The 24,921-nt window shown below is 42.4% G+C and overlaps 3 protein-coding genes across 5 annotated transcripts; 1 reads left to right on the top strand and 2 right to left on the bottom strand.

Moving 5' to 3' along the window:
- Positions 1-16,793: 16,793 nt before the first annotated feature.
- LOC128309944 (nitrilase and fragile histidine triad fusion protein NitFhit) lies at positions 16,794-18,429 on the bottom strand. Its single transcript, XM_053046458.1, has 4 exons — positions 18,212-18,429; positions 17,781-18,155; positions 17,211-17,712; positions 16,794-17,146 (listed from the first exon to the last, which is right to left on the bottom strand). The coding sequence occupies exons 1-4, from the start codon at positions 18,401-18,403 to the stop codon at positions 16,797-16,799; spliced, it is 1,419 nt and encodes a 472-aa protein (XP_052902418.1). The 5' UTR covers positions 18,404-18,429; the 3' UTR covers positions 16,794-16,796.
- Positions 18,430-18,727: 298 nt separating this feature from the next.
- On the bottom strand, positions 18,728-19,560 carry LOC128309945 (small nuclear ribonucleoprotein Sm D3). Its single transcript, XM_053046459.1, has one exon. The coding sequence runs from the start codon at positions 19,458-19,460 to the stop codon at positions 19,029-19,031; it is 432 nt and encodes a 143-aa protein (XP_052902419.1). The 5' UTR covers positions 19,461-19,560; the 3' UTR covers positions 18,728-19,028.
- A 2,721-nt stretch (positions 19,561-22,281) lies between these two features.
- Positions 22,282-24,888, top strand: LOC128299893 (major facilitator superfamily domain-containing protein 8). 3 transcript variants are annotated; one of them, XM_053036033.1, is made up of 5 exons: positions 22,282-22,470; positions 22,543-23,201; positions 23,293-23,753; positions 23,835-24,012; positions 24,091-24,371. In XM_053036033.1, the coding sequence occupies exons 1-5, from the start codon at positions 22,288-22,290 to the stop codon at positions 24,248-24,250; spliced, it is 1,641 nt and encodes a 546-aa protein (XP_052891993.1). In that variant the 5' UTR covers positions 22,282-22,287; the 3' UTR covers positions 24,251-24,371. The 3 variants fall into 3 exon arrangements, with proteins under 3 accessions (XP_052891993.1, XP_052891992.1, XP_052891994.1); XM_053036032.1 differs by having other exon boundaries at positions 23,293-24,012; positions 24,091-24,888; XM_053036034.1 differs by having other exon boundaries at positions 22,404-22,470; positions 22,547-23,201; positions 23,293-24,012; positions 24,091-24,878.
- The last annotated feature ends 33 nt before the right edge of the window (positions 24,889-24,921 follow it).

The following is a 24,921-nucleotide window of genomic DNA, read 5'->3' as shown; positions in this document are numbered from 1 at the left end:
GAATTGCAAAACAATAATACAGTCCAGGGGGGATATAAATTGCAATGGAGTTCTACCTGAACGGACCAACAAATGTTTGACAATTTGTGTAGGTTGAAGGGATTTATTGGTATTGGAGCTCTATACTCTACTGGAATGAGTTTAACTAATTCTTGGTGGCGCGTTAAGTCCGCCTTAAACGATTTTAATTTTAAGTCAAACACATTATGAGCAGTCTAGATATTACGAAAAATCATTCTCCTGGGTAGCAGCAATTCACGCAACACCACACTTCTAACCTTTCCCACACGAAGCATGTGAAACCGCCAATGTATGAAAGGTAACTGACGCAAGCCTTTTCCACGCCATAAATCATCCATCACTTCGTCATATGCACTTTCCGGAGTGCGGTCAGAATGACGAGCATGACGATAGCTTTAGCTCGAGTGTGAAAATGTTATCTCAAGTTCAAAGATGTTGACGCACTATTTTTAGAACTATTTCACATTTAATTACATTTACGGAATATTGGATCTTCCGTGCCTACAATTTATTTCGATCCATTAACATAAGAACTCTCAAGCGTTTTAAAGCGTTGCTTGTTGATGGTTCTTTCTTATTTTGATAAACAATTTCAAACTGCTAGATAGCTTATCCATACTTTTTGCAGTTCAACTAGAGAAGTGCCAAAATAAATATGATTAAACCGGTGATAATAATTTCTAATGCCAAAAAAGATTAAAAATAAAATGAAAGCTTTATTTAAATCATATTTAAATAATAGTTTTCTTCAAGTTATTGCTAATGTAACGCTATGGTTTCAAAATATAACTGAAGAGAATTCACCTGAACATGCGTTGGTTATGTTTTGTCAAAAATCCCATCTGTTACAAACAATCTCCTTCTTTATTCACGGCATCCTAAAAAATCTACATCCACACTGCCGTGAAGCACGCAGGCTTTTAGACTTTTCTGAGGAAACATAAACTTTTACCATTATTATGCCACTCTTTGGGATATGACTGCTCCCTTCGTGCTCGAGGCAACCACACTATGATTGCAAATACGCCTACCAAGCACTAGCAATGTCCTAAAACAACTTATAAAATATGAAACGAGGCGTAAAATGGCAGATTTAGCCAGCTAATGCCATGTACCCACAAATGCCCACTTGCCAATGATGATGACATCCATTCACTGCTGACTGTGCGTGACCCAAATCACTCTTCATCGGATTCCATCTCGCCCGGCCTCCCAGCAAAGGATGCTTTCGTCTTGCCTTTCCACCGCTTCAGTGTGGTAAAGTTTGTTCAAGTACTGCGGCCGCTTGTACCATAACAAAGCACAAAGACAGAAGGTCCCGGGGAAAAATTATGCCCAACTCGATCGACATGATAATAAGCTTTGATATCTGCCCCCGGGTGGCAAGAGGTCGCAAAGTTCCAACAGCTTTCGGATTCATTGCATCGTACCTATCGATAACAGAGAGTGGTTGTAAAAATTTACCAAAGACAATTTCCAAGGGTTTAGATTAAGCAATGTCTTCCATGAACAAAGCGTGGTTAGCATTTTAATGAAGATAATTTCGTTAGGCATTTGATGAATTAGATTAATGAACGAAGTTTAATCGATTAGTTTTGTATTTTTCAAACATCGTTTTGGTTGGTCACATCACAATGTTTTAAAACCAGTGTTATATGTAACATACATGTAATATGTAATTTCTTCAAAGCATGTCCAACACTCCGCAAAAAACGACCTAAATTGGGTGGAACTCTACCTTCCAGCATATTCATGGCGTGTTTGTATTGAACTTTTTCGTACCACACAGATTTTTCGTGTGGTAGCTTAAACACACATTGTAACGTTAAAATCATACCACCGTAAGGGTAGAGTCGATTGAACCAGGAATCAGTAAACAAACATCGATTTTTCATTTGCCATGCGGTGCACTTTCCATGATAGGGGTAAGGATGTGTGCAAATTCACGATTCTCACATTCTGCCAGCATAAACTCGTACTCGTAATCAAATTCACTGAATCGTTTCCTGGTGCAACCGAGTCTGTTCTTTTTGAGTTATGGGAATGGTTTTTGCTGGCTTGATAAATTCCGTTCCGAGAAATACGTGGATCGAATTTCTCATCAAAGGTAAATATTTCCCACGAGATATGCTCGATTGACTGTGAAAGAGAGCTAAGAATGCAGGAAACGTATCCCTCACTTGAAGATGCGCATTGCATGGGTGAATAATTAATAAAAAAAACATATTTCCAGTTATATAAATGACACCGTCTTTCAATTTGAACATCAAACCATTTCTCGTACCAGCATTCTTGACAACGTTAGGTACTCTCCATTGCGTCTAGATGCAGCTCGATAAAAACAACCATGCAATCCCACCATGTCATCGCATTCGATAACTTTGAAAGGGAAAAAGTTCACACATTGCATTTACTTTCGGATGCAAGCGAGATCGCTTTACTTCCGTCAGCAACATGCGATACAGCAGGTTCCTGTTTTGCTAGTGATAGCTCTTACAGAGAACTGTGCTAGAGAAACAGAGTTTAGCGACCGAACATAATGCAGTGGAGTCGATTTCCCATGTATTCCGATCTCGCATTCACCAACTCGTCGCTGTCGATGACAGGCGTTCTCCGCTAGCAGATTTGCTTCATATAAAATCTCATTTCCTCCGTTTCTGTGGCTTCTTAGAAATCCGCTCGATGGTTCATCTGCGTAAAACTAAAAGATGGTAGGTAAAAGGGCAGATGCGTTCGGTGCGCTCAGCCAACACCAGTGACCCAGTGATTGGGTTGTTTATGTGGTGTAAATTAATTAAACTAAAGGTATTGGACGGCACATTGTGTGTTGGGATGAACTTTGTTCCATGAGACAAAAACTCCACCGATAAATATTGTTTATTATTTTACAATAATTAATTATCAGCTGAGATGTTTGGCAAAGAAACAGGCTTCGGTTGCAGAAGTTTGCCGTCAGGAGCAGATTGCCGATTCCCGCAATAAAGCGAAGATTTGTTTCCAAACTTATGCTGGGTCTATTGGTTTTTGTAAAAAGATGGATACTACACTATGGAACTTAGCGAAACAGTTCCCTTCAAAGACCTGTGTTTGCATCAGAAGATATTTCCCTTCTATTCGTTCGCAGCCATAAGCTCCAGATGAACCAAACGCTGGAACGGTTTTGTTTGCCTTATCGACAACTTTATATTGATTTTTATTTCATTTTGCCATTTCTCTGCAGCTCTCACCACTGCGCTCCGGTTCGAATCGAAGTCCGCCGTGACTTTTCCCAGAATCGGTACAATTCAATTTTGTGAAGCGGAAAGAATCCGCCCGCCGCATTTGATGCAAGTCGATGACATACACACATAAGCGAGCAAAAGCAAAGAGTAGCGTATAATTTATCTTCACAATGGCGGTGCCCATCTTCCGTTTATTGTTTGTTACAATTGAGTTTGTTACACGGAACGGAACCAGCGAGCTCTTGAGGATAGCCAATTCTTCTAGCCACTGCCACCGTTTGAAGAGTTCTCCGCTCTTCACGGATGCACCCTGCGAATTCGTTGCAACATGCAGCTCTGCACCCATTGCATACAGTATTGCATTGCATTGCACTCGAGTATAAACCCCAGCGCAATATAAGATACGAGCTATTTCGCAGCGCACGTTCAGCACCGGGAATTGAACGGAGTCTTCTTCTATCAATTATTGGGCTGGGTGCCGGCAACGGTGACACATGTACTCAATTAGGGAAAATTAAATTGATTGCAACACTCTATCAAATCAAGTTTTACTCGACTCTAACCCTCTCGCAGCCACTCGGGGACGTGTTTGGACCGACGGTGCGTTTGGATCGGTCTGATCGCGGTTAAAGCAATGATATTCAGCAGCAGTACATGCATTTGTTAACTATATTGCTTCGTGCTATTTCTGGCCAACGGGAGGGCAATAGAAAGCGAGAAAAAAGGAAAGTTAAAGATGGTTTATGTAGAAAAATGTTTACTCACTTGATACGGGTCGGTCGGTGAGATTGCACTCGTAAAAATGATATTGAATGGGCTTGCTCTCCGTGCAGGGGAACAAACAGGAATTGTATCGGCAGCCAATTTGCTGACTATAATTGAGGATTGCATTGAGTACGGCGGGAATTGGAATGCAGAGCACGTTTTTCGTGTTTGAAATGAGAGCAAATAACAATAAAGAAACGAATAAATCGTAGCATTTTATGCCAAACGCACTATATTTGCTTGATGTAACGTCTTTCCAATTAAATGTCGTGCGTTTTTTATATTAATTTGACGCTTTATTGTAGTATTGTGCCTAGTTTTCGCTGTTGTTTAATTTTAGTATGAAGTATTTTTCAAAAAGAGTTATTCATGTGAATCCTTAGGGAAAAGTAGTTTAAATCATGTGACTAGTCTCAACATACTTATGAATCCTTATAGAATCGTGAAAGATTCTTAAATCCACGGACATTCATGGATTTTGAATTTTTTTACTCATGTAACTACTAATAAAACAGTCGGATTACACATTAATTGGTAAATCATTATCCAATTATCAAATACTATTTTTTTGGGAAACATTTGAAAGATCTTACGTTTCCTATTTTTTTTTGCGACCAACATAAGGCCAACCGGAAATCCAAGTGCGGCTAAGGTCGATGGCGCTAATCTCAATCCTACTCGTGACAGAGAGGCTATACGAATGCATCGGTGTTGGTGGTGATTACTCTTCAAACATACTTTGAAATCCATTAACCTTGACGCGCTGAACAAGTGTCGTAAGATGGCCGTGACCGGAACAAACCGGAAATCGTTCTTGTAAAAAATAAAAGGTAACACCATCGTGAGTTCCAACGAATGTGATCCATTTTTACCGAAGCACCAATCGAAAAGGGAACGGTAAAACAAACTTACACTGCACTTCCGCACCGCTACACGAGCGTTCAGCCCGCAAGCATATGCTGTGCCGCGGTTCATGTCCTGACCGAGCGGGAACTAATCTACACTTTTCGCCATTATTGGCCTGTACGGCATTGGTACGTAAACAACCAGAAACCACCATCACCATGATGTCTTTATCATCATTAAAAGGGCATACATAAACACTCACATACACACATGCGTGTGTGTGTGGCCATCAAGCGATCGCGCTTTACTGGAGCAGGCGAAGAAAAATCAATTTCAATTAAGCTCACGTCGTCAACATATGCCGCTCTCAACGGGTGGTCATGAGCTGGCTTGAACTCGGACGCTGTGGACGAAGGACGCAAGGAAGCTCAACGATGCCTCATCTAACATTTTTTTCCATCCCTGCACTACCTTCCCCTTATTGACCCGCGCCACGTTTCATCACGCTGTACAAATATGTTTGAGGGAAACTTTAGCCACGCTAAACCACGCATCAAGTCTCGGCTCAACTTCTCCGGCTCTGTTTCAGACTCGTGCTTGATGATGATGATGTACTTTAATTGAACTCCACACACACTCACACACACACGCTGGCCACGTCGCGTTGTTGTTAAGCGGAAATAGCACCGGAACAATACATCATCATGTTGTAGTTTGACTTTTACCAACCGTGGTCCCGGAGGCCAATCCGGGTTAGTCCCGGTGGTGGTCGTGGAAGGAAGCAAAAAAAGAATGTTGCTCCGTTGTTGCAAACACACATCCTACCTGCAAACGTGCAATGGTCGGAGTCTTAAGAAACAGGATTGTTGGGTGAACTTTTCCGAGCATATGTTCCGGGCCTCGGCCACCACTCAGCCGCCACCGGTCTTTGTTTTGTAGCGTTTGTTTTCTGTTTCTGTCGTCTTTTGTCCTTTGTCAAGCGGAAACGCGGCCAGACGTATCGTTGCGATGCATCGTTTCGCATGTTTATCGTTTATGTGATGAGTGAATGGGCACAGCGAGGCTTATGGTAGCATAAGTTGTGTCTGCACAAAACGTTTATAATTATTGTTTTAAAATGATGCTGGAAGCAATCTGGTCGAGATGGCTTAAAATGTACAGTATGAAAAAAATGTTTCACATTTTGTACTTTCTAAGCAAGTCCTTCCAAATAATTAAGCATTAAAAACACCCACCGCAATACAAAAAACGATAATACTCTCCCTCTCTCTGCCAGATATAAACCCACCTCATTTGCTAATGACTTTATCCAAACTGTTCCAAAACTCTGCCAGATGGTACACCGTACAGCACAAACATGTCGGAGCTGTGTGCAGCTAATCGAATTATTTATTTCAAGGTTCATTAAAGTGCTTTCTAAAGTCCTCCTACCCACTTTTTCCCCCCTCCACACTGGTTAAGTATTGTGATGCAAACTAGCACGACTGAGCGAATTTTGAAAGTCATATCATCCCAACCTCGTCCATCTCCTTGGGGATGATCTAAGTCCCCGAAATATACTGATTTTCAGTACCATAACTTGTTCCTTGGGCCAACAGCTCCAACTCAGAAACAACTCCACTATAAATACAACAATAGGTATCAAATCGAGCGAAACACATAAAGATGGAGTAGTTTTACATCCTACACCAGCATAGATCTCCAGCAACTGGTACATTATCAATACACACAACCGAACATGCCAGGGATCCCAGCACGTTGTACTGGCACTTTACCCCGAATGAGGGTAGTTGACAACACGACGCGTCAAAAAAAAAAGCTGTCACACTATAATAAATAATTATAAATAAATTATTCCTTTCGCTGTGAAATGTTTTGCCTTGCGTTTGACCACAGCCGCAGAAGTAACAGTAACGTCCGCATGGGATACGAGCTAACAATGCTGTAACGTTTTTTTGTGATGTGTGTGTGTTTTCAAAACAAATCCCAGCGAGCCGGGTTTTCTGTGCCTTTATTTCCCTACTGCCGGTTAGGAAGTTCTGCTGTGGGATTGTGGTATGAAAGGGTTTGTCGCTATATCACGATGCACTTGCACTGCCTGCCAACGTTTTTTCTATGCACTGCGGGTGTGGGTAAAGTTGCACCAATGCTCCTGGACTGCTCAGCTCTGCGAGAAAGTGCCCACGGGGTAAACACTCGGAACCACTTGTTTGGATGCAGGTAAAGCTAACAGCGGTGCGGCATGGGAGCTAAATCTTAAATCCCACAGAATAAACCCACCTTTCGGCTTATTTACTTACCTTTCGACCATCGCCCGTGTCGAGCAGCAAATCACAGTGATGGCTGTGAGTAGTTTTGGTTGGCTAAAAATGTGGTTGATATTATCTGAGGAAATGGAGTTTTCTTTTTGTCTGCTGAATGCCCTTTCTGATGTGAAACGTGCTGACGAAGGTAGGAGCTTTCCAGCGAGCAGTCTGATTGCTTTATTTAGATACGAAGTTTCACGCACACGTGAATTGATTTGTGCACTTTGAAAACTTTTCCATAGATTAGGCCATTGTAACTAACGATTGTGGGATATTTGAAGGATTTTCCACTGCACATTTATTGTACCAGTTCACTGTTATATATTATACCACTGCATAAACATGTGTGCTCGGTTCGATCATAAAACATATGCGCTTATCGGGAAACGATTTGTGAGTGCTTATCACAACGGTCACGGCAGACGTGCACTGATTCCGCAACGGACCGGGCGATTTGCAGACACTGCGGGACGACCTTACGCAGTCCGACACCGAAACGTAACTGACATCTTCGGTGCTGATACGAGGTGATAGGAGCTACCATTTGTGCGTTACACCGTACACGCTAACCACTCGCGCTAAACCCGACAACGTGCAACACGTGCGAGCATGAGAGAAGATGCAGGGGTTTTCATCTCAATCCGGCGGAGTAAATGTATGTATGTATGACTTAAGGTAAAGCGATTGGCGAGAACACACTGTTGTACAAATAGTTAAACAAATATGAACACAAAAGTATGAAGCTTTAAACCAACACAAATTACTATTTTTAAAAGCATTACTTGGTAATTTTCGAAATCCCTGTGAGGATATCTCTCTTTTTCTGTAAGAGAGGCGTATCAGAGACCGACACGAGCGTTAAGAAGCTATCACAGCCGAGCAAACAGCTAATAGCAAAGAGAGAATGGTACGAAAACGAGTCTCTTCTGCGAGAATCTATCTCTTCCTCAAACAGTAAACAGAGGCACCATGAATGCCAGCTGTTGAGCTGTTGGATAAAAACATTCAACAAGTGTTCGCCTCTAATACATCCACGGGAATCGTAAAATGGGGAGAAGGGATACATTGAAAAGGGCGCCATAAGATTGTTTTTTTATTGCTGCTCTCGTTGCTGAGCCTGACGAATGAAACGAGCAGAAAATAAGAGCAAACGGCCGTGTAAATAAGAACAGCTTCCTTGTAAGCCACGAACATCTACCCAACACGTGCTCACGTCGCCAAAGACGGCACAGACAATCCGGGGGATAAAAATTCCCTTTTGCATGACTCTGCTTTTCCACTGCCTCGCCCCCTTCCCAGCCCCGCGAACTCGGCGCATGAAGTGGAGGAGATTTCTTTCCCGAAACTGGCTTTACACCAAGACGCCAGCGTGTCGGCACGCTACATCATCCACATTGACAACGAACCGCATTCAGCCGTGTGCAGTCGAGCTGAAGCCGTCTGTGTTTAGCGCAGGCAATCGGTAACATCAGATAGTGTTTCTATATGCATATGGACGAAAGGGAATACATCTACAGAGTGCGTGTAGATAACGGGTGCATGTTTTTATTTACACCACTAACCGGTGCAAGCCGACTAGGGGACACTGGGAAGAGGTCAAGGACAAGGCAGCGCCTGTGTGTGGTGCAGATGAAGATTAAAGTAAGGCGAAAATGAAACCGTAAAGCATACGCTCGTGCTGTCAATTGCAACGTTGTTTTGTTGTGCAAAGTTCCATGCTATCATAACACAAGGGGTTCTTGTTGTTCTTCATATCATCAACAACCATGCGCCTCCATCGCTGGCGAGTAAGGGAACAACTTTCTTCGTAAATGAGCAGATGAAACATTTTCGGCAAATATATTACCGCTTTTCGGGGTTGACCAATGCTGGAAGACTTTAATATGGTTTAAATAGACATCGGAACTGCCAGCCATAAAGAGGATATCGTATGCAAATGATAAACTTTTTTCGGTCTATGAAATGTTTATGTATTATCATGCAGAGTGGATTGGTGACGGAAAGTGTTGGTGAAAGGAGGCAATGGGATTCAATGGGAATAAGTTTAGTGCTTTAACAGCTGTTCTAAGCCAGTTGTTTCTTACATGTGTCAATAAGGATGTATATTTGTAAAACTTTTTGAGATGCCTCCTGTGAATTAAGTTCGAAAAGCGAATGATTTTTAGAGACGTTTGTCCATAAATTTGACATCCCCTCTGCACCAAATGCTGGCGAAGCCTTATTATCTCATAATGGTGAGACTCATGATGAGCCTTGTTAAGGCAGAGAGCATCTGGGACTATTATTCTTCACCACCTGGCACAAGTTTGATATTGCAAAGGAAGTAAAGAAGCAAAATGTTTCAAAATTTGCTCATGTGGCAAACGAAATTCACAAATTCATTTCAACCAGGACTTTAACCAGGGAAAGCTACCTTAAGGAGTATCTACGGAAGCGTAAGTTTCTTTTGTGGAAGCAACACGAAGGACCAACTGTTCGAAATTTTGTCTTTATTTTGTCTGACACCCTTAAGGCATAATTAAATAGTGGTGTTTAACTATTGCGTTGGAATTTTATTTTCTATGGAAAACATTTTCTAGGAAATCTGAAGTGTATATAATTGCAAAACATTTTCGATATCCTTTATTATTGCCTGAAGCATTGTTATGAGTTCATTAATTTGCATTATTCTTTTAATTAACGATAGCCGATCAATTCCCCGAACATATTCGTTAATGAATCCTCCATTTTACACGATTTTCATGTGAATCGTATTGAGCTACAGCTACAGAACAATTATTTCATTATCGGATATATATTTTTTATTCGTTGTGAAGAAGCAAAACGATGTTCGTAACATATTTTTTCTGCACTCATTATATCCATACACCGGATGCATTTTCATATCAAGTACAATTGCAGTGATTCAGAAGTGCAGAATTGAAATATAATCACTGCTGAAAACTATTTTACATGAAAGTTCAAACGCGAGCCTCACTAAACCTCACACAGTGTTCATGAGCGCAGCTGAGAGATGGTAAAAGCGCACAATATCGTGCGTTATGCTTTTCGGGCATAACACATGGGGTCCAGTTATACGCCCACAATTGGCCAACAACTTCCGGTCGATTGCATTTATGTAATGTGTGTGAATGTGTGTACCCAACCTGCTAGTGTGAGGTGGTTTTTATCTGTGAATGACTCGTACTGCGGACATTCAATATCCATGCGATTGGCGCGTTATTAAATCTTCCACTTGTTCCATGTGGTTATTCAACAGGATTCATCGCTTCCACGGCTTCCTGAAGTTTAGTTTTACAAATTATTATTTGCACGTACCGGGAAGCTCGTTAAGGCAACCGTGTCATTGAGCCATGAAAACCAATATGTTCCACTCAACAGCCCTGTTGGATAACATCCTCATCGTTCATCGTCTCGATCCATCCGGCTTCATCGTTGTGGTTTTCCCGTAACAAGCATGTATATTTTGGACAATTTTGAATGTAATCATAACGATTAATAAATGGTAAATTCATGATGTAGTCGTTGAAAGCGGAAAGCATTTTTTTATTTAAAATTAATCAACAGCTTAGCTACCCTCAAATACCGGCAATCAAGGAAAGTTGGACAAATTTGCTCTGACATTTCATTTACCAATCCATAATACCCAGATCTAGCTCCACCAATCCACTTGAGCTAGCTCCAAATGTTTTGTAGAAATGTCGGGAATCATGGAATACATTATGCACCCGATACAAAAATCGAAAATGCGAAAATGCTCAATATTCATGCAAATATTTATCGCAGGTAATTTATTTGTTGGTATTTACGAATTTGCTATGAATTGTGCCGCATTCAAGTGTCCACACTGGATCGAAGCTCAATCCTGGACAAATATTTGCCCTCTAAGAGGTATTCAAAAATGGTGCTGATGCTATTTTCACGTTCAGCAGTTTACGTTCTGGAGTTGTATATTTGGTAGGGATGAGAGAGGAAGAAGCTTTTCAAAACCATTAAGGTGGATGGAGGCGATTGGAAAGTGAAACATTTCCCAACCAATGCTGCTTCGACGGGCAGTACACACATTTCGGAAGAACCGTTTGGTCATTGGATCGATCAATGATTGATGGTTTTTGGACGAAGAAAGCATGCTTGTGTGGGTTTATTTTTCTCGAGACGAATGTTTGCTAAACTTTGCCTGCTAGCTGGTCTCCCATTCTACGATTCCAGCGAAATGCGAAAGTCGTAACCTAGTTCCACGAATTTGAAGAGCTTTTTAGCACGAGTTCTTGCCATGTTTATTCAGATTTAAGCTAAAAGCTAATATTATTAACACTTCAAAATAAAGTCAATTGAAAGCTCTAATCCAATGCATTACATTCTCAAACACAATCGCAACACGGTGGCTCCGAATCGGAAAATCATTACCGAAATTGGGGTAACTTATAAAATTATCATTTGCAATGATAAATATTCAGTACCTAAACACCTACTCCAAATAGCACTGCAGTATACATAAATAATCGGCACAATAACAAATAAACCAAACTGCAATGGCTCATCCCATTGGGGATGAGGGCATCAAACCAAAAAAGGGTAACACATCGATTAGCGAAATTAAATTTATGCTATTGTTTAATAGCGGCTAAGCGCGATAGTATCGGGTATTTCTTTTATTCAACGGTGGCCCGTATCTTGGGGCTATAAAACATAACTTTTGCTTTCCAAAACAACATGATGTGGGTCAAAACAACCGCCGGTTAGCACATTTACATTTGAAAGCAGTTCCCTTTTCACTGTGTTTGTTCCGCTGGTATGCTTTTATTCGCAAATGGCATGGTGTCGCTTACGAAAACAGATACAAAAACAGACAAAACTTAGCCTACTTTCACTTGAAAAATAAAAAATACACAATATCGCTATCTTTACTTGGAGTTATTTTAAATATTCTTAAATATCTCACTCACAAGATGGTAGATACGCTAGTTGCACTAATAAAATTCGCTTGCAAGTGCAAAACAATTTCCTTTCCATCTATGATGACACATTTCTGCGGGGATCTTCAAGAAAGTGTCCCGGCCAGTTTAACGGGCAGCCAGTAATTTTCCATCGCTCTGGCCGTACGTTATAGCATCGGCTTTTATTTGCTTTCGGTTTCGCTACGTTCCATTGCCCACGCTTAACTGCTGTCACATGTAATTGTTCGATTCAATTGATGCTTGACGGAGAAATTATTTACCGCTCGTTGGAAATTACTGTGAACTCATTACGGTTCGTCCTGTCGTTACCGACCACTGCCAATGGCAAGTGTCAAGTTCAAGTTAAATCCATTTAAAGGTTGTTCGATGGAATCATTTATTTAAGCATTGCTCATGCCTGGCCCCTGCGTGGTTATGTTTATACGTAGGAGTAGATACTCTACGGCTCTGTGGTGTTGCTGTTTAATTCTATCATCTTCATTCACATTAACATCGACTATATTATCTAATCAAAGCTCTACGAGAGTAAACAAATTTATGTTACTGATCTAATTACTTCTACTACTATATACTATCTTACATACTTCCCGCTTACCAATTTCTCAATCTTTCCACTGGCCTAGAATTGTAACGGAATGAATAATCCACTTGTTTTTTAACACATCAATCATTACTGATCTCGTAAAATTATTCTACAAAGACAATGGCATCAGTTTGACGATATCGTTACCCTCGGTTTTCATTATCGTCGGTACCGTATTGCATTTTTTTAATTTCAATTCCTGATTGCCTCTGCATAATCGAACACAATTGATCCCATGCGCCGATCCGTTCCTGCACATTAATTGGAAGGAAGCAGGAAAGAAACAGTAGATTAATTATTTCATTACATTCAATTACACGCTGCGTCCCGGTAGCAAAGAGGCTTAAGGAGTGCATAAAATGGTTGCAATTATCCTTAACTCTTTTCTTCGCTCCAGTGCAGCGTACGTATCTTTATTTCGCAGTGGCATTTTCTTCGTGACCATACCCAGAGACGTGGATCGTCCATCATCCTGTAGAATGCACAATTAAATGCAATTATTGTGTCATGCACTGAGAGAAGATAATTTATCAGACCTCCGTCAGACGTGCGAGACGTCCTGGTTAGCAACAATAAGGCTTGGCAAATTGGGCTTTCAAGGAATGATTATCGCTAACAAAGAAAAAATAACATTAACGGAAATCGTTTTTAATGTAAATAATCGCTTGGTGGCAATTCAGGACTGCATGGTGAGATTTTGGCAAGTAACACGGTGACGTGGCTTTGTTTTCATGTAACACAGTTCCTCTTCTGTAGGCATATTCTGATGAATTCTGGATAATCGTTATCTTAAATTTAGTTGTCTGGATCTAAATTAGGAGCTTGGAGTTATGGATGCAACTCATAATGGAGGATTCCATTAAAGTCCCACCAATTACACAGTAGAACCGTTCTTTTCCTAGCAGTAGCCTAGTCCTGATTTTGTCACCGTCTGTCGAATTCTGTTGAGACTATATTGTATCCAATGTTCTTCCATAGTGACCCAGTGACTCTGGAAAATTTATTCCGGTTTAGCTCACTTCAAACGACGTTGCTTCGTTTTGGAATGTTGATATAATCGACAGTAAGTGTTCCATCTTTGAGGTTCCGTGGTAAACACATCAAGCCAGCAATAAAGCTCACCCAGCAATCGAACCGCACTGTAAAGCGTCAACCTTTTCCCTGTGTACAATGCCATTATTGATGTAAATTATTTTTAAGTGCAATGTTTACGCGAAACAACACACTGCCGAACGTTATTAAATTAGTGCAGGACACGAAGGAAGGGAGGCATTTGTGTGTGCGGAACTCATTCGCTCCCCGCCTTACATACAGCCCCTTCTCTGTTGACACACAGGACCCCTTCTGCGACAACGAGAAGTTGTTTTCCAACCGGGCAAAAATAAACAATGGCGCTTATTAACCAAAGTTTAACTATGAACCGTTTTAAGTCTGGTATCAATGGATCTTGGTGTCTTGCTTGATGGTGTAACCGAGACGCAAAGTTGAAGAGTGTTGTGTTGTGTTCGCCGATCACAATGGGTGTCAAAGAGTCGGCTGAAAATGAAGAAGTGCGCTGTTCTTAATCTTGGTGAAAGCTTTTCCATGAAGTTCGTTCGAAGCGCACTGCCGGCAAATAAGAAACGTACTTTAAAAAGAATTTTCCAAGCTTTCAAGCAAGCAATCTCCTTTCGCCGCTACAATGGAGAGTTTCGGTTTTTCGTTAACCATGAAATATTACACCACAAAAAACAGAGTCCTGCTGGCCAGTGACGTAAGTCATTATGTATCCCTTGCACACAGACGAAGGCACAGGATTTTCCCTTTCGACGACCAGGATACACACGTTACACTGGACGAGCGTCGAGCACATGTGACCGTTGCGTATTGACCGCAGGTCTGAAAGCCAGTCCTCGTCGTTTATCACATTATCCCTCGATTGTAAAGCGATAGCCCATTGTTTATCTCTTATCTCCCCGGTGCCAATGCCGGTTGGCGAGTGAAAGCTCTCACCTGACCCGGGTCATAATTCTTCCGCATTCGGGGTTTCATATTGCCCGAATCCGATTAGGTGTACCGGAGTTCAACGAACGTCCACGAATAGCCTGAAACTCTGGCTCTGGTGCGATTTTTGCGTGCGATCCACTACCGGCATGGTGTGTTGCTACTGTCGGTCGAAGATTTGCTATCGGTCGGTGGATTTCGGGAGGTAAATTTATGGTTATTAAACCAACCCAAGGGCGAAACGGTTTTGGGTGTCGAGGCTGGCACGATGTAGACCATCATCACGATGCTAGTGGTCTGCCTCGTGGAGTACGGTGGTTGTTATTAAGTTGTTTATGAAATCCACCGGAAGCTACCGGAAATGCAGTGACGCTGGCATTGCGAGCCTACCGACCAACCAGGCCCGTAAATATTGTCTAGATGACGTTTTAATTACGAGCAGCGTAACCTAATCATCGGTTCCTTTGTTGCTGCTAAATGAAGGATGAATTTTACCGGCCAAAAAGAGAAAAAAATTACCTCCGGCATCAACACACAGAGAGCTTTTTATTCTCCGTTCCGGACCGTTGCAGGCTTTTAGAGCGATGATGAATTCCCTAACTAACCGCAAGGGTCCCTTAAAAGCTCCTGTTTGGGTGACAGATCATTCTTAGCAACGGGCGTTGTATCGTCCCGGGTCGGACTGAGACATTGCGTCACAGCATCACACAAAAGGCAGTTAATGCGTACCGACGCATCTTTCCAACAGATCATCTTCCCGTACACGGCCGAATGGCACTGCAGAACACGGACGACCGGGCGTAATTTTATTAAATTTAAGACCAACATTGACCGTAAACATACCCTTACCCATCCGGTTCCGTTGTCATGGTAGATATCTGTCGTAAGATATCTTCGAAGTGTATGACTTCGTCCACACTTTACGCAGTCCTGTGTCGGGCGAATGTAAGTCTCATACATTCATCCGTTTCGTTTCGGCTCCGGTGCTGATGCTGTTGTGCCGCATCTATCGTAAGATTATCTTTCGCATGGAAGAGGTAAACTTTTCTAAATTGTTTATTTTGTTACGCTCACTTAACTTCAATCTTCCGGTCGCTTCCGGTTGTTGTCACTCATGGTACAAGACGCATCCGGGGAAACTATAGATAACATGCCACAAATCTTCACGCGCGGAGCGCGGCACATCCTGTCTTTTGGGAACAAACATGTAACGAGTGCTCGCCCCATCAAACCTTTCAGTAAATGTAAATGAACAACGTGCTTGTTCATGCGCTTTAATCGTACCAATATTGCTCACCAAATTAAATTTCACTGTTGACGGAACGAATATCCGGCTACCGTCGTTCCAAACCTTTTTTCCTTTATATCGGAAAGGTTTATCCCGCTTTCCGATATCGTTTCAGCCCCGAGATACAGACAGCAAATGAAATGATGCTGGTAAACAAGCTAAAACCCTAAATTCTGAAAATCATTCAATATTCAATTCATGCCGTACGATGACGACCTTTTGCGAATGCCGGTTTCATCTTCAGCGTTAATCTCCCGGTCGTATAAAAATAATATTTACCGTATTACGAACTTACCCCATACGCCGACGCTGCCCACATTAGGAACCGAGTGGGTCAGGAAAAAGTTCTCGTGTAACACGATCAGAATCGAAAATAAGCTAACGTGTGCTGCAGGGAAATTGTGCGCATTTGCAAATCCCCATCGACTAGATTCCATCCTTCTCATCCCCAATCGATAACAATAACCGTAGGCGAAAGATTTGGAAAAGCATAAAACTTTTCGGTAAACAATGATTTATACGAACCCCAACTTCTCCCGAAGAAAGGAAGCGGGATCCCGGTTCGGACTTGAAAACATCAATTAATCTAATCTTTTCCTACCCTTCGTTTTAGAATAGCTGATTCGTCATGATACCAAAGAATCCCAATGAAGCTTTCAAGCTAGTATGAATAATTTCGCCTTGATTAGCTTGTTGCAGGCGGCCACTTTTGAGTAAACCGTTTAAGTAAAAAAAGAATTTTGCCAGAACTGGCTGTTCAAAACGTTAAACAAATTAAATTTTAATGATCCTAGAGATATTTATTTGGAAAATAACCTATCGTCCTCACAAACCCATTTTCAACATTATATCACGAAATCGAGCAGCTTCTTCCGCCATTTCTGCAACTGGCCGTCGTAACCGTTCCGGTTCCTTGTCGTGCCGGTTTAACTCACCATAGATTTGATCATTCTCCGGGAAGTCACCTGCATGGCGCGGCATTATGTGACAGTGCACATGGAAAACGGTCTGACCGGCATCCGGACCATCCTGCACCGTGACGGTGGACGAAGTGGCATCGTACAATCGTTCTGCTGCCTTTTCCACCTTATAAATTGTCTGGAAGAAATCGGTTATTTCCGCCGGATTCAGATCCGGCAACCGAGCTGCATCTCGTTTGGATGATACTAGCACATCTGAAAAGAAGTGTTAATGTATGGAATGTAAAAAAGATTAAGAGTTCTCGCTGTTTCCACTCACGTCCTGGCACAACACAGCGGATGTTGGTGAAAGCGAAACAATGCTCAGACACGTAGAAAATCGTTTCAGGCGGAATATCAATGCCTCCGAACGAGTATTGTTCATCCGTGCTAGCAGTGTACGGAAGGCCTACACGCGTCGATAAGTTGTAAACGTCGTCCCTACGGTGCTCGAAGCAAGGCATATTGGCTCGTACACTTTGTAGCTTGCCGAAATCTAACTCCGCAACGACCACATCTAGATCATGAGTGCCAGCCTCTCCAAGGATGGTACCCCAGGGGTTGATTACCAGTGCGTGACCGTAGCTTTCGCGTTTCTTGTTATGAAACCCGATTTGTGCGGCCGCAACAACAAAGCATTGATTTTCAATAGCTCTTGCTCGCAGCAGCACTTCCCAATGGGCCCGCCCCGTCGACATAGCAAAAGCGGACGGATAGGTGAGAATTTCCGCTCCTTGTTTCCTCAAAATCGTGCTTGCCTCTGCGAAACGCATATCGTAACACTGCGAAAAGACGAAAACATACCAATTAAATGTAAGCATTGGAAGAAACACACTCATGTGCCACTTACGATCTGGAGTCCTATCCGTCCGATTGGAGTTTCCACCGGTGGAACCAACGCCGGTCCAGATTTGACTGTTTCCGATTCACGAAATTTAAACTCTGGCGTAACGACGTTAAACATGTGTAGTTTCCGATAGCTGGCCACCAGCTCACCAACGTTGTTGATCAGTATGTGCGTGTTGTAGATGTTGTTCACCTGCTGACCGGAGTTTGTCTCTTCGACGATGCTCTCGTGTATCCCACCGAACGAGAGCCACACATTTTGTTCGCGTGCCAGCTTCCGGTACTGTTCGACGGTGGGACCCGTCAGGGGTTCGGACAAGCGCAATGTTTCTTCACGATGAGTTCCAACGAAATCGCAACATTCTGGAAAGAAAATAAACTAAATGCCACACGTCATAGTGTATGGAATGGAAGAAAAAGGAACCGTACACCTACTTGTACATCGTTGGCCTTTGCTCGCTCCGTGATGGTTTGAATCTGAGCGAAGTTGTGCCGCTTATCGTTCGTGGACCGCATTTGAGCAACGGCAATCCGTGCCTGGGTTCGGGTAGCCATCGCGCGAATGTTGCTGCTGCACGACGATTGCCACAATAGTTGTGCGGTCCGTTTGCTCAGCAAAGAATACATGTAATGCGTATCGAATTTGCTGGAGAGTTGCGATATTTGCTAAAACTAATTGCGTGTTTCTCTTATCAGCTGTTGTGTTGTCGCGTATTGTTTATGTCGTCGGGCGTTATACTCATTGTGACATTTGTGCTGTTATACGGCGATTGTGCCTTTTCCCATTTTCACCACTCTTTTTCAAATCCACCTTTTCTCAGTTCCTGTGGCGAATTGAATTGTAATTATTTCTTTTGCTTCGTATTTAATTTTCTTGTGGACAATAAATTACAGCCTATTTCATTTCGCTACATTCACGGATACCGTTGTATGTTGTGATAGTGTTTTTGTTTCGTTCGGTTGCTATAGTATCTACAAAAATAAATTGCTATTTTACGAAAGTTTCAGTTCAATTCGATTATATTCATTCCACTTTATGATTCTAGCGAGTTATCATATGCGGGTAACTACACGTTTTAAGCATTTCATTCCGTGTATCAGTTGTTCTGAACTGTCCTGTTCAGTCAATGCTGTCGTGCAATCCGCGATTTCTTCTTATCCTGAATGTAAGTTAGCTTTGATGCGAGCTGTTATCGGCCCGTAGCCCTAACATGAAGTCTTATAAGCTAAGCAATGGTGTAGACGAATGCTTCTACAATCCTCCGCGTCCACGGCCGGAAGATTGCTGTCCTTGCCCTTGCCATCCTCCTTTGTTGCCGCCTCTACCCCCGCCTCCTCCGCCGCCGGCTCCACGACCTCTGCCCCGGGCAGCCTGTGCTCGCAATATAGCTGATTTGCCTCGACCAGCCGTCCCAGTCTTGGCACCCTGTTTCTTGAACATGGGTGCATTCTTCAACATGTCGGGCAGGATCAGGAACCGGATTTTCGAACCGCGGATGTACACATTCTCCAGGTTACCGACGCGTCCATCCCGGTAGGTTACGGTGATCTGCGTCATTTGGCAGTTCATGTTGTCCTCGGCTTCGATCAGCTTACCACGGTACACCTCCCCGGTGATGGTCTCGCAGGTCACCACATGTCCTTCCGCCTCGTGCAGCACTTTGATTGGTACGCCAATAGACATGATTAAATGCGAAATTCACTTTTTCCACGCCAATGCTCTAGCTCGGCAAAGTTTGTTAATGTTTTTGGTAGCGGCAAAATATGACAGGTGCTCACGCGCTCGTGTTTACGGGCTGTCGTTCACAGATTGGCACTCTCAGTGGTTTACAACACCGTATTGAATGCTTCATGAGAAAGCACAACTGGCGCTCGTCATGTGGAATTGGACATGTTGGAGAATGGAGCAAAATTGAATCTTGGAAAAGGAGGAAAATAGCAATTTTCTTCATTTAGAATAGTAGAACGAAAAAAATGAATGATTTTCTAATTACAGAGTTTTACAGGCCAAATTTAAAAGCGTGCACTTTTCTTTTATTCCCACAAAATGCACTTTAACAGTCGGAAGTTTCATTATACCCGCCTCAACCTTACTTTCATACTCACAAAAAGATTTATCACAGCCACAACTTGATTTATCAACAGGTTATACATAGTTTTTTCACCATTCTACTGTGATGTTTGAATTTAGTTCGTTAGCTTCCATTTTTGGGCGGCCCGATTGTGCATTTGGCAGTGGCGCCGGTCCTACACGACGGACGGGTTTGAAACAAAATCCCATCCGGACCGTGCCCCCGTACACAGGACTGACTATCCTGCTTCGGGTAAAAATAAGTCACGGAAGCCAGAAATGCCAGGCCCAAGACCTCTTGAGGTTGTATTGTAGTGCCGCAGAAAATTTTTTAAATTTAAATTATTTTGGATTTTTTTTTCACAATAATTAATTGAACTTAATTGCATTAATTGTTGTCTTCGGGCAAAGGTACTGCTAAAAACAGTTATGTCGTTTACAATATTAGTGACTTTCGTGCAAAGTGAATGTTTTGCATGGCGCTAGTATTGCATAGGGATACTGTTTTGCAGTCGCTCACAATCTTTAAAATTTCTTCAATAAAATAACCAAAAATAATATATGTTTGCGAACTTCCACTAATAGGGACAGCTTTATCGGGTGGTTTCATCATTCGAGCATTATTTTAAAACTGTTGAAAGACCCGTGGAAAAATAACGAAAAGTTCTTGAAAAAAATCTTTACATAAAACCATGTCAATTAGTTAATCTTCAGTGTAATTGAAATGCAGTTTGAAATCAAAAGTGTACAAATTATTAGTGGAATAAATATTAAATGTTTATTGCATCGTAGAAGATATACAAGGATATACAAGATATGCAAGGAAGATATTTCAATCGTTTATTACCTCGCCCAAAGTGCATCGCTCAATATACTCCCACATGTTATTAAAATAACCATCGCAGTCTTCTGAAGTTATTAAAGTACTTCCACTTCCAATAGCTACCATTAACTCTTGTTCGGATTGTGGATTTGTTCTGTTAACAAAATTCTTCCATTTGCTAAACATGTTTTCGATCGGATTCAGGAACGGTGAATAAGGAGGCAAGTATTTAACTTCACATCCTTCCATATCGATTGCTTCTCTCACTGATGTACACTTGTGAAAGGCCACGTTGTCCATAATGAGAACGGGCTTATGCGCTCCAAGTTGTCCATCCAAATTTTGTTTTAGTTCATGGATAAACACAACAAAAGTTTGTTGGTTTTTTGCCTTATTTCGTGATACGTAGTGCAATATGCTAACGCATGCAGAAGCTAACGAACTAAATTCAAACATCACAGTAGAATGGTGAAAAAACTATGTATAACCTGTTGATAAATCAAGTTGTGGCTGTGATAAATCTTTTTGTGAGTATGAAAGTAAGGTTGAGGCGGGTATAATGAAACTTCCGACTGTTAAAGTGCATTTTGTGGGAATAAAAGAAAAGTGCACGCTTTTAAATTTGGCCTGTAAAACTCTGTATATTCCACGACTTGGTACAAATTTATTGAATCTAAAAAATCACATAGTGAGAAAGATCTGCTCGAGTGAGCAGCATATTTGCTTGAGCAGTAGAAAGTGAGAAAACAGGTGATATTGTGCAGTAACTGTCACTGTGTTGTCAAAACGATCGTGGTTAGAAAAAACAAACAAAAATTATTGTGCTATTTAACTAGTTGTTTAAATAATATTGCCACAGTGTTGTAAACAATGAACAGAATCCGCGGAATGTTGTAACACTCCGTTCGTTGACTTCGGCAATGTGCAAGGTTATCTGCGTCGCGATTAGATAACGGCTCAAACTGTCCGATTTAGTGTTATCAATAGAAGCCTTCTTCAGTTTTATGTAATTTTCGGTGCTGCTAGTATGTTGCTGGCTTATGCTGACGATTGAGCGCAGTGGTAGATGCGTCGAACGAACGAGTTACGCACAGGTAGATCGTCGCTTTTCAATTGGAACGGAACTTAAGGTAAGTGGTTTTTACCCATAACAATTTTCTCCGGAATTTATTCATTTCGTGTGAAACGCAACGCGAATCATAACCTCCAAGAAGGGGTCAGCCCTAACTTAATGGATGCTTACTTATTTGGCTAACTTAATGCGTGAACTTCTCAGAAAACGTGTATAGCAATAGAACGTGCAATGTAATATACGTGTATACACAACTCTACGTTGCTGCTAAGCAGCAACTATTTATAGTAGATATCTATTTGTAGTTTGAACCGTGCCCTGCTTAAGATCCCGTTAAACAAAGGCCTCATTTCCTGTATGCAGTATGTGGATAACATGAGCTTCAGACGTGTACAGCCACGTAGTGTTGCATTCAACTAACAACCTAACAGTCGTTTGCCATTAGTTGCAAATAATAGATCACGATCAAACGTTTCGTGCGGTATATTAACAAAAAATTTTTTTTTCATCAGCGTAGATCGTTGCTCAGAGTGATATTATCAGCCATGGAGAGATTAAAGAACTGTTTGCTCAAAAAACCCTCCAAGAATGACTTGGACGATGGGCTGGAAACGGCGACTGAGTACACCGAACGCTGGACGTCGGTGCGCATCATATACTATACGATGTTTCTAATGTCATTAGGATTCAGCATAATACTTACGGGAGTGTGGCCATATTTAGACAAGGTATGTTTGAGTGGCAAAGGAAAAAAGTTGACGCTTTTTGCAAACGTTACTGATCGGAACTTCAATGACTAGCTAGATCCTCACGCCGGCAAGGAGTTCTTGGGATGGATCGTAGGTGCGAACCCTGTCGGACAAATGATATTCAGCCCGCTTGTTGGATGGTGGGGCAATCGGTTAGGATCGATCCGTCTGCCACTGCTCTGCTCGCTAGCGCTGTTTTCCATCGCCAGTGGCATCTACGCGTGTCTCGAGCTGTTTCCTACGCATCAAAAATATTGGATGCTATATTCGCGATTCCTCATTGGCGTTAGCTCGTCTAGTGTGGCTGTCTGTCGTTCGTACCTTTCGGCGGCCACCAAGGTAAAGGAGCGGACCAGCGCGGTATCGATGGTATCGCTCGCACAAACGCTTGGATTTATCGTTGGACCAGTGCTGCAAGGAGCCGTTACGATGTTTGGCGAAGATGGACTGCCGCTGATCAAAAACAAATTACACCTCAATATGTACACCGCCACTGGATGGATTAACGTCTTTATGGGCATCTTGAACTTTTGCCTGTTCCTACCGTTCGTGTTCAAAGAAAAGCGAATCGCTGCCCGCGAAGCCATGATGCAGCAGGGCTTGCAGTCGGAGAAGGAAACGTGGAAATCGATGAAACCTGATTATTTATCTGCCTGGACCTTAATATGTGCATTTTTCATTCTGGTCTTCAACTTCGTGTTTCTCGAAACGTATGTTATAGGCTAACGAAGCTGGAAAGCGCAATTGCATCGTGTGTACCTTTTTGCTAACGTTTTTGTTTTAACGTACTTACCACCACAGACTGGCCACGCCGCTCACGATGGATATGTTCGCCTGGACGAAAGGCGAAGCGTTGTACTATATGGCTTGGATTATGGCTGTTGGGGCGATATTGGCGAGTGCCGTATTTCTCATGATTGATCCATTATGCAAGAGGATTCCAGAGCAGCAGGTTCTCATATGGGGTGGATTTTTCCTCATGGTGTTAGGGCGCGCCGTCTACATCCCGATGAGCGATAGTCCACCAAAGTTAGCGCTAGCGGAAAATGGAACCATAACAGCGATGCGAATGGAGGACAGCGCGTCGGCGTATGTGTACGGGTCCAATTTTACCGACGTACGTTCGAACTTGACCAGAGTGGACTTTGACTACAGTGGACCTATCACCACAATGGATCCGAATGCAACGGATGGCGCGAAGGATTTGTTAGGCTGTCCTCCAACCCAGGAATGGTGCAAAACAACCAAAGGGATGACCATTAGTCAGTTTCTCATAGGTTACGCTTTCACCGCTATCGGATATCCAATAGGGGTTACGCTGATTACCACAATCTTTTCCAAAGTTCTTGGACCGCGGCCTCAAGGTACCTGGATGGGCATAATGACCGGATCGGGCTGCCTGTCACGAGCGTTAGGTCCTGTATTTCTGTCGACCATCTACACCAAGTATGGTCTGTACTGGACGTTTGGCAGTACGGCGGTCATGATGGCGATTACCATGCTGTGGTTGTGGCAAATGAGGTACGGCAAGTTCACATTACCGTTAAGGTTCATCACGGTGTTGATGAAAATTAAGCATTGTCTTTTTATACTCATTAGGCAACGATTAGTTCCCATCCCGTACGACGTAAGTTGTAAGGGAGAAGAGCTGGTGGCGGTGATCGCGAAGCAGGAGCAAGCAGGAGAACAAAAAAAGACAACCGAAGATGCTGCTGATCAGCAGCTTAATGGAAATCCCAAAGCAACTGGAGACAGCTGATCTTACTAGCGTAACAACCAATTTGCAAGCAACTATTAGCTCAATTTATCTATATTCGAGTGTTAAAGGCAGTGGTGTTTTGATGTGATATTTTTTTTTTCCTCGTCGGTAAGCGAAAAGTGTAAGCAGAATGCAGGTTGCTGAACGACGCAACAGTGAATGAAGCAAATTTGCATAAACAAAAAAAAGGAAACGGATCTCATCAATTTCTTATCAGTCAGATTGTGATTCGTCATTCCGAAATATTTCGCCCAGTCCATTGCCGCTATTGATTGCTACCGAGTATCAGTGCCGGCGACGTGTGTGCAATAATCCGGTCTAACTGATAAGTTGTAACAGCGAGGTAGTAAACTGAAGGGCAAACATGACCAAAACAAGCATAGGGGGTAGATTTAGCGGGCACTGCAATTGCCATACTGATGAGACTTCTAGCGCTTCTAAGCAAAACTGGTTCTTGGCTTAGTGTCGATTAAACGTAGCGCGCGTACGCATGTGCGATTTCTCCGCGCGGGCGCCCGGATCGTAAGAATGGCGATGTTTGATTTATCGTTTTGGCGTGGGGAGTGAATCCAATTACATTTTGCGCGCCTTTAGATCATGCGTTAGTGAGTGCTTTCTCCTGCCTTGATTACAAAATATGACTGCTAGTTTAACAAGTTCGCTTAACAGTT

This window comes from Anopheles moucheti, chromosome 2 (assembly GCF_943734755.1).
Source record: "Anopheles moucheti chromosome 2, idAnoMoucSN_F20_07, whole genome shotgun sequence".
NCBI lineage: Eukaryota > Metazoa > Arthropoda > Insecta > Diptera > Culicidae > Anopheles > Anopheles moucheti.
Note: the sequence above shows the minus strand (reverse complement) of the source record. Positions and strands in the feature narration are given on the sequence as shown.